The following is a 14456-nucleotide window of genomic DNA, read 5'->3' as shown; positions in this document are numbered from 1 at the left end:
GTCAGGCCTGGAATGTGCATCCTCAGGAGGGACTGATGATTGTCAGCAATCCCTGAAAAGTGGCAACTGTCAGTTTAGACGCCATTACATGTCAAGAGGTAATAGTCTGTAACTAAACTAAGGACATCCTGGGCCGGTCAGCCTACTGGTACCAACAAGCCAGTCGATAACTCAATTGTTACTGACCCTCCAACGATGCAGCTCTCCCTCAGTACTCACCCTATGATAATGCAACTCTCCCTCAGTACTGACTGTCTGACAGCAGCACTCATTCATTGTTGACCCTCCAACAGTGTGGCACTCCCTCAATACTGACCTACTGACAGTGCAGCGTTCCTTCAGTACTGACCCTCCGACAGTGCAGCACTCCCTCAGTACTGACCCTCCGACAGTGTAATGCTCCCTCAGTTCTGACTCTCTGACGGTGCAACAATCCCTCAATGCTGATCCTCTGACACTGCGGCACTCCCTCAGTGCTCACCGTCCAACAGTCCGGTACTCTCTGGGTATTGACCTTCATACAATTCAGCACTCCCTCAATGCCGACCCTCCAACAGTGTAGCGCTGCCTCAGTGCTGACCCGCCAACAGTGTAGTACTCCCTCAGTACTCAGCCTCTGACAGTACAGCAGCAATTTCATGATCTAAGTTAATGACTGAATGTCTGATTGGCTGACAATGAGGACCTGGAAAAAGTGAGGACTGCAGTTGCTGGAGGTCAGAGTTGAGAGTGTGATGCTGGAAAAGCACAGGTCAGGCAGCATCTGAGGAGCAGGAGAATCGACATTTCGGGTATGATTCCTGATGAAGGGCTTATCCCTGAAACGTCGATTCTCCTGCTCCTCACATGCTGCCTGACCTGCTGTGCTTTCCCAGCACCACACTCTTGACAACTGAGGACATCGATAGGATGATGGGATCCGTACTTGTAAGGCTGCACCAACTTTGATCCAGTCTGCCTTTGTTTTAATGTAGAACTAGTTTTACAAATTGAAGCTGCTCAGCAGTGATCTTTATTCTTATCAGGTAAGCAACATACATTTAAAACAAAATAGACTCTACTTTAACAAATCCAACAGTTGCAGCAGGTAACTGGCTCTGAGCTGCCAGTGTTGGTGAGCTAGCCAGCTGTGCCAGTTCAGTGTGCAGGAGTTTAGGCTCGTGTAGCATGGGGATGGATTGTCCCTATCTACAGCTCAGAAGGTCAGGGTTCACATCCGCCCCTTGTCCTGGAGGTGTATTACAATAGGTCTGAACAAGCTGATTAAACAAAATTATAGGAGCCAGTCTCCCAGTCTCTACACTCAAGAGACCTTCCCTCTCAGTAGAGGTATGTCTGTCTGTCTCTCTCTCTTGCTCACTGTTTCTCAGGAGCAGTCTGCATTCTAGCCCCAGTCTCCCTGAGGTGAAGGTCCACCATGGATGATCAGTCACTCCTGTGTGTGCCTTCCCTGCTTGATTTGGCCCAAAACTGCTCCTTCTGTTGCATGGGAGAGTGATCTACCCACACCCCTCAATGATCTCTCGGGTTAGCTGGGCTCCGCTGCGGTATTGTGTCTTGCTCTGATTCCATCCTGGCTGGGATTTTTCAGACTGTATTCCTGAACTAGGACCGCCGTGTTCCTCAGCATCTCGGTCCAGGTCCAACGCGCCTTGCGGTAGGAGGCGCGGTGCGTTACAAAACTACGGAACAGGTTGAGGGGCTCAGTGAAGCGGAAGGCCTCTGGGATGTCCAAGTCGGGGAGGATGGCCACATTGCCAATCATGAAATGGTTCAGGCGTTTCTCCAGCAGAGCCTTGTCCAGGTACCGCAGCAAGTCCCTGAGCCGGGGCTGGAGGCACGAGTGGTGCCACGCTCCTGGGGCTTGGCTGTTCATCAGGTGCAGGAGGGCAGTTTTGAAGTGGTACTGGCTGAGACCGCTAGCCCCGGTCAGATTGCACTGTTTCTCATGGAGAAACGAGACTATTTGCAGACACATCAGGTGGCAAGAACTTTCTGGAAGCTTCTTCGCCATCAACTTGAGGAAACGCTTCTCGTAGACAGCGAATGTAAAGGGCCAAGCTATGTCGTTGGAATGGACCCCGGTGCCAAAGGGCACATCACTGCCCATTAGGGGCATAAAGTAAACATCAGAGTTTTCAAACTCCACCACTGGGAGCAGGCTGAAATGCACGGTTTTCCCCGAGCGAAATCTTATCCTCAGTGCTCCAGGCCTCTCCAGATCCCGGAAGGAAAGATCAAAGTCGTACTTGTGTGAGATCTTAGCCCAGGCTTTGGTCAGGGCCCTCTGGAACCACTGGGTGACCTGAGTCTTGCCCATGTAGGGAGCAGTAGCAGCCCACAGCAGCTTGTCTTTCTGAGTGGAGCCTGGCAGAGTGGCCTCCAGGGCGTTCTCACCATGCACCAGGCACAGCATGTCCTCCCCCAGCTGCGTCTGGCCACAGACACAGCTGCACGGGTCCTCTCCAGGATTGATGACACTGACCATCCCAGAGCCAAACTCCCCAGAGACCCTGCCCCCTGAAGCCATCCCAAACCCCCCTCCAGAGCACATTACCTCAGCTCGGAACCGGTAAGGCTCTGGGGGAGTGAAGGGCACAATCAGGTCACACACCAAGGGTCTCCTGACCCTCCAGTTCTCATACAGACTCCCGATGCCAATGCATTCCTCTACCTCCATGTCCAGGTCCCGGTTACACACACTCCTCAAGGCCTCCAACAAATCATCCGCACACCCCTCCACCAGCTCCTTGATCCTGGACAACTCGGCACCGGGAACGCGGACACACTTGTCGTAGAAGCGGACCAGAGCCCGATGGTCTGGGAGGGCAGCACACCACCACGCCTCCCCGACGGCACCAGAGTCTTCGTCCTCGTCCGCCACTTCCTGCAGACACCGCGGCTCTGTGTCCTGTCTCCAGACCTCCAAAAAAAGGAATGCAGCCACAGAGAGAGCACTCCACAGGCTCCAGCCGTATTCCTGCCCCTTCCCTGGCTCCTCTCCGGACTCCAATCCCAACTCCCCTGGAGGCAACTCTGCCAATTCCTTCTCCAGCCTCTGCATCTCGGCTTGAAGATGTTCCTCACGCTCCTTCATCCGCCTCAGGCTCTCCAGTTCCCGCTGCTGCTCTCCGTTCCACCTGGCCTCCTGGAAGGTGAACGGCTGATTGATCACCGTGACTGCCATGACCAGGCACACGGCTAGGATCCCAACCGGCATGGCCACCCAACTCGGCACTGGGAATGAGAGAGAGAAATCACCATGAGAATCCAGTGGGAAAAACAAGGGGCATGGAAACATGGAAAAGGAACATCCTGAACCCATCTGGACTAAACAAGGGATTAGACACAGGGGCAAATGTAGGGGAAAACAGAGGCAAGAGTGTGGTGCTGGAAAAGCACAGCCGCTCAGGCAGCATCTGAGGAGCAGGAGAATTGATATTTTGGGCATAAGCCCTTCATCAGGAATGAGGCTTGTGGGCCGGAGCGCTGAGAGATAAATGGGAGGGGGGGGGGTGGGGCTGGGAGTGAAAGTAGCTGAGTGTGATAAGTAAATAGAGGTGGGGGAGAAGGTGATAGGTCAGAGAAGAGGATGGAGTGGATCAATGGGAAAAACGATGGACAGGCCAGGAGGGTGGTGCTGAGTTGGAGGCTTGGGACTGGAATAAGGTAGGGGAGGTGAATTCTACATTAATCCCGTGCGGTTGCATGGCCCCAAGGCAGGAGATGAGGCATTCTTCCTCCAGGCGTCAGGTGGTTAGAGTTCACCAATGGAGGAGGCCCAGGACCTGCATGTCCTTGACGGAGTGGGAGGGGGAGTTGGTGTTCAGCCATGGGACAGTGGAGTTGATGGATGCGGGTGTCCCAGAGATATTCTCTGAAACGATCCGCAAGTTGCCGTCCTGACTCCCCGATCTAGAGGAGACTGCGTGGAGTGCAATGAATACAGTAGATGACATTTTGGAAGTACGGGTAAATTTCTGTTGGATGTGGAAGGATCCTTTAGGGTCTTGGACGGAGGTGGGGGGGGGGGGGGGGGGGGGGGGGAGGTGTGGCCGCAGGTTTTGCACTTCTTGCGGTGAATCCTCAGTAGGAGGTAGAATCGAGTGGTACGGGGTTCACGGGCAATAGGCTGTGGCTGGGAGATCCCCAGAGGTGATGAGGTGATGAGGTTGTGAATCTTCGGCAGGAGGTAGAATCAAGCAGTGCGGAGAAAACAGAGGACCAAACAATAAATCAGACACAGGACAAACACAAGAGGAAACACAGGACCAAACACTGGACCAAACATAGTGAAAAACAAAGGACCAAACGCAGAGGAAAACAAAGGACCAAATGCAGGACCGTACAAAGGGGAAAACACAGGACCGTACATGGGGGAAAGCACAGGACCGTACATGGGGAAAAACATAGGACCGGAGGAAAACACAGGACCGTACATGGGAGAAAACACAGGACCATACAAAGGGGAAAACACAAAATCAGTTACAAGGAAAGACACAGGACCAAACCAAAAGTGTGCATTTATTTATAATCCTTCTACATTCTGGAATGATATAGCACAGAGAAAGCCCATTGTGTCAGTAGTGTCTCTTTGAAAACAATCTGTCCAATTTGTTCCACATCACCATCCCTTCCCCAACTCCCTGTCCTTATGCCATAGCCCTAAGTCGTCTCCCATCAACTATTTTCAATTCCACGGATAATGAATTTGAATGTTGAATGGGTGACAGTGTGCAGCTCAAGCAGACTCAGGACACAGGGTGGAGGGAGAGTGGGATCCACGGATGATCGTGGGGGAATGGATGTGGGGTTGAGGATCAATGGAGGAAAGTGCCATTGAGCTTTAGGATGACCCAGAGAGAGGGAGGGATACATCAGCTAGATAGCAGGTGACAGATTATTTTGACCCATGGTACCTGCAGCAAGTCCATTAAGTCCAAAGGGAATGTTGAGACCCTCCAGCAAGTTCTCTGCTCTGATTCTGAATATACACATATGAGTCAGTAGAAGGAGGCCATTCAACCCCTCTACTTCGCTCTGCCATTCAATAAAATCATGAATGATGTGATTTCCACCTGCCCCCAATAATCTTTGACTCCATCAAGAATTAGTCAAGAATTTATCACTCATTGCCATAAAGGTGTTCAATGATCCTGCCTCCACTGCTCTCTGACTCATAACCTCCTGAGAGAAACAAAGATTTTCCTCACCGTCCTCTAAAAGGGAGACCTCTTATTTTTTAAACTGTGCTCCCTAGTTCTAGTCTCTCCCACACAGGGATACAACCTCCCAGCATCATCCCTGCCAGGTCCCTTCACGGTGTTACATGATACAATAAAGATTAACTCTTGTTTTTCCAAGTTCCAAATGTAACTCGCCCAATGTGTCCAACATTTCCTGATAGAAGAACCTTACCCCTCATAGTTCTTCTATGAACCGTCTACACCACTTCTATCCCTTCTTAATTAAGACCACCAAAACTGTACACAATACTGCAGATGTCGTCTCACCAATGCCCTGCATTAGCTCAGTTGGCTAGATGGCTATATTGCAATACAGAGTGATGCCAACAGCAGAGGGGACCATTTCCACAACCGGCTGAGGTTACCATGAAGACCTATCCTTCTCAACCACTCTCCTCACCTGAGGTGTAATGATCCTCCAACCAAACTCCTATCAGTTTTCTCTCACAAACGCACCAACACACAAAAACAGCAGCTAATGGACTTAAAAGACCGTATTACAGCCAACAAGCAAAACAAACGTCACTACAAAATATCTTGCAAGAACTGTAACAAATACTACACTGGACTAACAGGCAGAAAACTAGCCACCAGGATACATGAACACCAACTAGCCGCAAAAAAATGACCCTCTCTCACTAGTATCCTCACATACAGATGAGGAAGGACACCAGTTCAACTGGGACAACACATCCATCCTAGGACAAGCCAAACAGAGGTATGCACAAGAATTCCTAGAAGCATGGCATTCCAACTGGAACTCTATCAACAAGAACATCGATTTGGATCCCATCTGTCACCCACTGAGTAAAAGAACAGGAAATGGCATCACCAACTCAAGGACCCACAAAACACATAAATAGAAAGCAAGCCATAACACCAGTGCTTCACCAGAGGCTCACTGATGATGTTATCTAGTTTGGTGGCGAAATGTCTGAAAACAAACCTTCCAGCTCAGCAAGCTAACTTACATCCAGTTTTTCTCTCTCTCTCTCGATTGAGACAGCAGCCCTAAGGTCTAGTAGGACCATAAGACCATAAGACATAGGAGCTGAATTAGGCCGTTCAGCCCATTGAGTGTGCTCTGCCATTCAATCATGGCTGATATGTTTCTCAAACCATTTTCCTGCCTTCTCCCATAACCCTTGATCCGCTTACTAATCAAGAACCTATCTATCTCTGTCTTAAATATACTCGCTACTTTGGCCTCCACAGCTTTCTGTAGCAATGAGTTCCAGAGTCACCATCCTCTGGCTGAAGAAATTCCTCCTCATCTCATTTCTAAAGGGTCATGCCTTCACTCTGAGGTTATGCCCTTGGGTCCTAGCCTCTCCAACCAGTGGAAACACCTTTTCCAAGTCCACTCTTTCCAGGCCTCTCAGTTTCAATCAAATCCCCCTTCATCTTCCTGAACTCTACTGAGTATAGACTCAGAGTCCTCAACCGCTCCTCATAAGACCAGCCCTTTATCCCTTGGCTCATTTCTGTAAACCTCTTCTGGATCCTGTTCAACATCAGCACATTCTTCCTTAGGTAGAGGTCCCAAAACTGCCCACAATATTCTAAATGTGGTCTGACCAGAGCCTTGCATAGCCTGAGCAGCATATCTCTATTCTTAGATCATAGATCATAGAATCCCTACAGTGAAGAAACAAGCTATTTGGTCCAACAAGTCCACACAGAACCTCCAAAGAGTAACCCACCCAGACCCATTCCCCTGGGCTATTTCTTAACATCTACCCCTGACTAATGCACCTAACCTACACATCCCTGAACACGATGGGCAATTTAGCATGGCCAATTCACCTGACCTGCACATCTTTGGACTGTGGGAGGAAACCCACGCAGACATGGGGAGTGTGTGCAAACTCCACACAGCCCAAAGCTGGAATCGAACCAAGAGCCCAACACATCCTCTTGAAATGAATGCCAATCTTGCATTTGCCTTCGTAACAGCCAACTGAACCTAAATGGCAATCTTAAGAGAATCCTAACTAGGGCTCATGAGTTCCTTTGTGCTTCAGATTCTCAAAGCCACTCCCTTTTTAGAAAGTAGTCCATGCCTCTATTCTTCCTACATTAGTGCATAAATTCACACTTTTCCACATGGTATTCCATCTCCCATTTCCTTGCCACTCTCTTAGTAGGTCCAAGTCCTTCTCCAGCCTCTCCACTTCCTCAACACTACTTGTCCCTTCACCTATCTTTGTCTCATCTGCAGCATTAGTAACAATGCCCTCAGTTCCTTCATCCAGATCGTTAATGTGTAATGTAAGTAGCTGTGGTCGAAATATGGACCCCCACAGGACTCCACTAGTCACTGGCTGCCATCCTGAAAAAGGCCCTTTTATCCCCACCCTCTACCTTCTGTAGCAGGCCAATCCACTATCCATGCCAGTACCTTGCTAACCTTTACATAAAGCTATAATAAAGCATTCCTACCTTCATTTTCTATTCCCCTTACAATAAACAATAACAGTCCATTTACTTTCCTAATTACTTGCTGTACCTGCATTATATCTTATGGTAGCTCATGTCCCAGGACACCCAAATCCCAAGTGCAGCACTCCCTTGGTATTGACGCTCCAATAGTGCAACACTCCCTCAGTACTGATCCCCTAATCGTGTGGCTCTTTCTCAGCACAGACCCTGCAACATTGCAGCATTCTGTCAGTACTGGCCTTCTGATAATGCAGCACTCCATCAGTACTGACACACTGACAGTGCAGTGCTCCCTCAGTACTGACCCTCTGACAGTGTAGCACTTCCTCAGTTCTAACTCTCCAATAGTGCAGCATTCCCTCAGTCCTGACCCTGTGACAGTGTTGCACTCCCTCAGTACTGACCCTGCGACAGTGCAGTACTCCCTCAGTACTGACCCTCCAATGTGCAGCATTCCCTCAGTACTGACCCTACAACAGTGCCTGCAGCACTCACTCAGTACTGACTCTCTGACAGTGCAACATTCTCTCAGTTCTGACTTCCAACAAAGTAGCACTCCCTCAGTACTGACCCTCCGACAGTGTAGGGCTCCCTCAGTACTGACTCTCTGACAATGCAACACTCCCTCAGTACTGACCCTCCGCTAATGTCACGGACTATAAAGAGAGGCAGAGTTTGGAAGTGGATTAATTAAAGCAACAGTATTTCATTAACAGCTGCTGCTAATAATAATACTGGGTTTTTCAATACTTTCCTGGTGGTTTTGTTCTGATCTCAGTGACAGGGGTTGTTTGAAAGAAAGTTTTCGGTTTTTACGTCCAGAGGTCACTGCAATGAGTGACTGAGCTGATGCCTCCAGTGAAGTGGTTACCCTCAGAACTGGCTGTGGGCGGTGGAAGGGGGAGGGTGGTGGCAGTGGTGGTGGTAGTAAGGGGGAGGGCTTTTTGCCAACGATGGGGTCTTTGATCCAAAAACTCACTCCTTTCTCTGGTATTTCACCTCCACCCCATTCCAAACCTGGGTCTGATTGTGTATCAGTCATCTCTGTTCCTGAAATCAACATCTTGTGCTGGAATTGAGGCTCTCTCTGAGGTCAACACTATACTTAGCATTGATGGTGATACTAGATCTGAAGATACCTCACAGGAAGAACTCCAAACATAGTTCGATGTCAAGGTCACACAAAAAACTGTTTTGATTAGTGACTAAAAGTTTAATCAAATCATTTGTTTGAAGTTGAACTGGATCAGCCATATAAGTACATTAGACAAAAGCACAGGCTGGCAATCCTGCAGTGAGTAACTCACCTCTTGATTTCCTGTCCACCATCAAGAACGCACAGGTCAGATGTGTGAAAGAATACTCCCCTCTTGAGTGGGTAAGTGCAGTTCCAACAACATTCAAGAAGCCCCATACTACCCAGGACAAAGCAGCTTCTTCAGTGCCCTCCCATCTAACACCTTCAACTTTATTCCCTTCAATAACAGCAAACAGCAGCAGCATTCTATACAATCTACCAGATGCAATGCAACAACTCACAGTTTGATTGCACTTCCCAAACCTGCAACCTCTACCATCTAGAAAGATAAGGGCAGTAGACACATGGGAACACCAACACTAGCAGGTTCCCCTCCAAGCAACTCACCAGCCTGACTTGGAAATATATCACTGTTCCTTCAGTGTCGCTGGGTCAAAATCCTGGAACTCCCTTTCTAAGGGCATTTTGGGGCCACAAGGACTGCAGTGGTTTGTGGAAGCACTGCCATCTCAAGGGCAATTAGGGATGAGCTATAAACACTGGCCCAGCAAGCAACACCCACAGCCCGAGAGTGAATCAAAAGTTCCTAAGAATTTGTCATACTGGGGAAGGGGGGTGTTCCTCACCCCGTGTCTGGGTCTGACTCATTGAAAGAGGCCGATCATTGTGACCGGTGAATAACGTCATTATCAGTGTCTCCTGTAACAGTAGATGGTAAATGACAAGGTATCCTGTCTAACCATTACTATCTTCCAGTCTGTGAACAGCCCCACCTGGAATGCACCCACGTCAGACTGGACTGCTGAAGATAATTGTTCCTCTGCGCTACAGAAAGGACAGTCACTGTTAACTTGATCATGGTGACAGAGCGCTCAGAGGCATCCTTACTCACATCAGTGCTTTAGATCTCTCCTTCTCTTCATGTAACATGCTCTGGGAGTGCATTAGCGATCACAGACTCCATTTTGATTTATGTTGGCCCATGATTATGTTTGGTAAAGTGATTTACCATTGCCTTCAGCCAGATGGTAACTCTCCATTTGCTAATGCCTGCCAGGAGCTGGTCTGCCTTGCCATGTTATGAACACAACTTCCTCGACTGTCAATCATGAAGTGGGACTCGATCCCAGACATTTGTGGTTCAAAGGCACGGACACTACCCCCTGCATCACAAGACCTTGCACCTTAGCTACAGCAGCACAAAGCTGGAGGAGGACTGTGTGGGCTGTGGGGCAATTACACACTGTCCACCCCAGGATCTGTATTCACAGCAAGTACAGAAAAGACAATTCCTTTCACAAGGGGAAATGTGTCTCCGTCTCCCTCTTCAATATTGGTTGTGGACACCTGATTGTGGACTAAGCATAATCACCTGATGAAGGAGCTGCATCCGAAAGCTCGTGCTTCCAAATAAACCTGTTGAACTATAACCTGGTGTTGTGTGATTTTTAACAGTGAAGGTAGGCTGTGAGAATCCCTTACTGTTCCAGTCCTTGCAGCTCCACAACAGCCAACCCTCTGAAATGAGCCAGTCATTTCAGAACTGGTGAAGGGGAGACTAAAGACAGGAACTGGGGAGAGAGAGGCAGCAAAGCAAAACAAAGGTCATCAAGTGGAACAGGCCAGAGTAGAAAAATAGAAATGCAACATGCAGTTGTCAACTTCCAATAGAGTGAGTTCATGACTCTGAGGAGCTAAGGCTTGGAAGAATTGATATGAACAGACCAAAGAGAAAGAAATAGAAAGTAAGACAAACAAAAGATAAAAGTATTAGTGTAGGAATATGCACAATGCTGTCAACAAGGGGTGGCACGGTGGCTCAGTGGATGGCACTACTGCCTCACAGCACCAGGGACCTGGGTTCAATTCCAGCCTTGGGCGACTGTATGGAATTTGCATATTCTCCCGTGTCTGTGTGGATTTCCTCCGGGTACTCCGGCTTCCTTCCATGGTCCAAAGACGTGCAGGTCAGGTGAATTGGCCATGCTAAATTACCCATAGTGTTCAGAGCTGTGTTGGTTAGGTGCACTAGTCAGGGTTAAATGCAGAGGAATGGGTTTGGGTGGGACACTCTTCAGAGGGTTAGCATGGCCTTGTTGGGCCGAAGGGCCTATTTCCACACTGTAGGCATTCTATGAGAGCCCACATGGGACTAAACCAAACGTTTTTGCATTTTGTCTTAATATCCAAGACCCATGTCCCTATCATCATTAAGATCACCCTATCTCCAATTTCAGAAAATCACCTGACTCTACGTCATCAGCTGCTGAAACCTCCATTCACATCTTTATTACCTCTAGACTTGACAATTCTAACCCTCTAACATTCTACCTTTGTATCTAACATTCTGCCTTCGTAAAGTTGAGGTCGTCTGAAACTCTGCTGGGTTTTAACTGACTCCAAGTGGGAAGCAGTTTGTGTGTTAGCTGTGGCTGGGCCCCAGCATCTTACTTTGGACTCTGAGGAATGTGAGTTCAAAGTCCACTTTCAACATTGATGGTTTCTTCAGACCCTTGGAAGATGCTTCTTAAAATCAACCTCTACAACCAAACCTTCACACACCTGTTCTTAGACCCTCTCCTTCACCTGATTCTGCCATTTAACTTCCTTGGAATGTAGATAGGACAGGTGCTATATAAATGAAGAAGCCAGACTAAGCGGGATCTCCAAGGGACTCCCAGAGAAGGCCATTAGGAGGCAGGAAAAATAGATGTCTCTGGAGAGGATAAGGATTGAGGGTTATGGAGAGAAAGTGAATAGTGTTGAGGAATATGGCGTTTTGAATTGCACAATGATAATACACAATTTTTTAAGTTCCTACTTGATAGTCTCTGACTTGGGGGAGATGGGTGTGTGTCGGATTCGGTTAATGAGATTACAGTAATTCCAGATCATGCAAAGTTAAATGAGGAAGAATTTATACCCAAGCAACCACTGTATTAATATAGAGCCCTTTACCACAGTTAAATATCCCGGGTTGCTATATTAATGCAAACTGGTTTGTCGCAGACGCCATTACTCTCACTAACTCTGTCTTAGACACATCCACTCAGACACACATGCTCTCCCACTCTCACACACTCTCTTATTCTTCACTCAGTCCCCCCCATAAGCGAGTTCCTGTTCCTGGTAAATTCCGTTTCACTAGGACCTGTCCTTTAAATTCTCCTTTTAAAAACCGTACTTTTAAACAAAGCACAAACCAGGACCAGCTTAAAATCAACAACCCCTTTCTGAGTGCGGACTGTCTTAACTCTTCCCTTTCCCTTGCCCACACCGAGCATCTTGGCTAACGGACCGACAGAGAGACTGGGTAAGTCTTAAAACTCCCATCATCGCCAGAGTTTCAAACTGCCAACCCGGGAGTGAGAAAGAACAGGAACCAGGACACAAAGCTAGTCAGAGGGTACAGCTTCCAGTTAGAGCCTGAGTCAGAGCCACTCACCTCCGGGCTGTAGCCGGACTCCCCCAGGACCAGACAGCGAGAGGTTGGGGAAGGGGACAGAGAGTGCGCCAGGTTTGCTGTTAGTCGAGTTCCTTCCTCTTTCTCCGCTCGCAGCCGGTTCTCAATCTCACCCCCACCCCCCACTTTACTCATTTCCTGCAGCTTCTGTCTTGATCACCAAAACCAGAGAGAGGCAGAGACTGTGTGTTTGAACTGTGACCCCTGGAAAACTCAACGGTCTCAACACCCATTGTCAAAGTTATTCCAAAGTAGGCAATGGTTGGGATTCAGAGACGATTTGATACTTAGAGTGAGGGGGCCTAGGTAATAGTCCCTTCCCCATACCCTTGGCTTAGCTCTGCCTCATATCCTCTCCATCATTAGGGAGTCCTATATCCAGATTAACATTATTACCCTCCTTATAGCCTACGCCCCAGGTCATTGGCTGCTAAACTTCTCGCTTGTGTCTTGCCTCCAGAATCATACAGATGTACAGCACTGAAACAGACCCTTCGGTCTAACTCGCCCATGCAAACCAGATATCCCAAATTAATCTAGTCCCATTCCAATCAGATGTCCTGACTGCTCTCTCCCTCTTTCTCTTTAAACTTCAACATCCCCCAAATTGTCCAAAACCAAACCAAAATCCATCTTAAACTTGCACTAAGTCCTAGTCTGCTACCACCCCCAATGCTTACTGGCCAACTCTAGCTCCCTGGCAATGTCCTGATCTTAAAATTCTCATCCTTATTTCACGTGATGCAGTTGACTGCCCACAGATCTTGTCACCTCTAGCAAGGAATTTCACTAGACTGTCCAGCTCGTATATGAGTTTGGGCAGTGTATTACTCATGGGATCTGGTTATCACTGCCTGAGTCAGTATTGCCCATCCCTAGTCGCCCCCTTGAGAAGGCAGTGATGACTGTAGGCCCACAATGCTGTTGGCGAGGGAGTTCCCAGATTTTGACCCAGTGACAGTGAAGGAACAGCGATATATTTCCAAGGTGTCAGCATGATGAGTGGCTTGGAGCAGAACTTAAAGGTGGTGGCGTTCCCAAGTATGTGCTGCCCATGTCGTTCTAGATGGTCATTGTCATGAATTTGAAATGTGGTATCTAAGGAGCCTTGGGGAACTTCTGCAGTGCATCTTGTGGATGGTACACTTTGTGGATCATGTGATGGAGGTGGTGAATGTTTGTGGATGAGGTGCCAAGCAAGTACTTCTGAAGAAGTACCATCCCAGACTTGAAATACTAACTCTATTTCTCTCCACAGATGCTGCCAGACCTGCTGGGTTTCTGCAACATTCTCAATGTTTAGAGTCATAGAGTTGTACAACGCAGAAACAGACCCTTTGGTCCAACTTGTCCATACTGATCAGGTATCCTAAACTAATCTAGTTCCATTTGCCAGCATTTGGCCCATATCCCTCGAAACCCTTCCTTTTCATATACCAATCAAACATTCTGGCTATTGAGGGAGTGCAGTGTAGGTTCACGAGGTCAATTCCTGGAATGGCGGGACTATCTTATGCTGAAAGACTGGAGCGACTGGGCTTGTATACCCTTGAATTTAGAAGACTGAGAGGGGATCTGATTGAGACATATAAGATTATTAAAGGATTGGACACTCTGGAGGCAGGAAACATGTTTCCGCTGATGGGTGAGTCCCGAACCAGAGGACACAGCTTAAAAATATGGGGTAGGCCATTTAGGACAGAGATGAGGAGAAACTTCTTCACCCAGAGAGTGGTGGGTGTGTGGAATGCTGTGCCCCAGAGGGCAGTGGAGGCCCAGTCTCTGGATTCGTTTAAGAAAGAGTTGGATAGAGCTCTCAAGGATAGTGGAATCAAGGGTTATGGAGATAAGGCAGGAACAGGATACTGACTGAGGAGGATCAGCCATGATCATAATGAATGGTGGTGCAGGCTCGAAGGGCAGAATGGCCTACCCCTGCACCTATTGTCTATTGTCTAATCCAGATGCTTTTTAAATGTTGTAATTGTACCAGTGTCCATCACTTCCTTTGGCAGCTCATTCTATACACATTCCAACCTCTGCATGA

The 14456-nt window shown here is 48.2% G+C and overlaps 2 protein-coding genes across 4 annotated transcripts in view; one reads left to right on the top strand and one right to left on the bottom strand.

The window, feature by feature from the left end:
* Positions 1-996: 996 nt before the first annotated feature.
* Positions 997-12558, bottom strand: LOC140463389 (inositol 1,4,5-trisphosphate receptor-interacting protein). Of its 2 annotated transcripts, none has more exons than XM_072557260.1 (2): positions 12392-12558; positions 997-3237 (listed from the first exon to the last, which is right to left on the bottom strand). In XM_072557260.1, the coding sequence occupies exon 2, from the start codon at positions 3218-3220 to the stop codon at positions 1529-1531; it is 1692 nt and encodes a 563-aa protein (XP_072413361.1). In that variant the 5' UTR covers positions 3221-3237; positions 12392-12558; the 3' UTR covers positions 997-1528. The 2 variants fall into 2 exon arrangements, with proteins under 2 accessions (XP_072413361.1, XP_072413360.1); XM_072557259.1 differs by lacking the exon at positions 12392-12558 and adding an exon at positions 8996-10823.
* Positions 12106-14456, top strand: part of LOC140463390 (gamma-glutamyl hydrolase-like) — a 55612-nt gene continuing 53261 nt past the window's right edge. For both annotated transcript variants that reach the window (XM_072557266.1, XM_072557263.1), the window contains exon 1: positions 12106-12259. The gene's annotated coding sequence lies outside the window, so the exon portion shown is untranslated. The remainder of the gene's footprint in view (positions 12260-14456) is intronic.

Source organism: Chiloscyllium punctatum, chromosome 38 (assembly GCF_047496795.1).
Source record: "Chiloscyllium punctatum isolate Juve2018m chromosome 38, sChiPun1.3, whole genome shotgun sequence".
Lineage (NCBI taxonomy): Eukaryota > Metazoa > Chordata > Chondrichthyes > Orectolobiformes > Hemiscylliidae > Chiloscyllium > Chiloscyllium punctatum.
The sequence above is the reverse complement of the archived record's forward strand: the minus strand, read 5'-3'. Positions and strand labels throughout refer to the sequence as shown.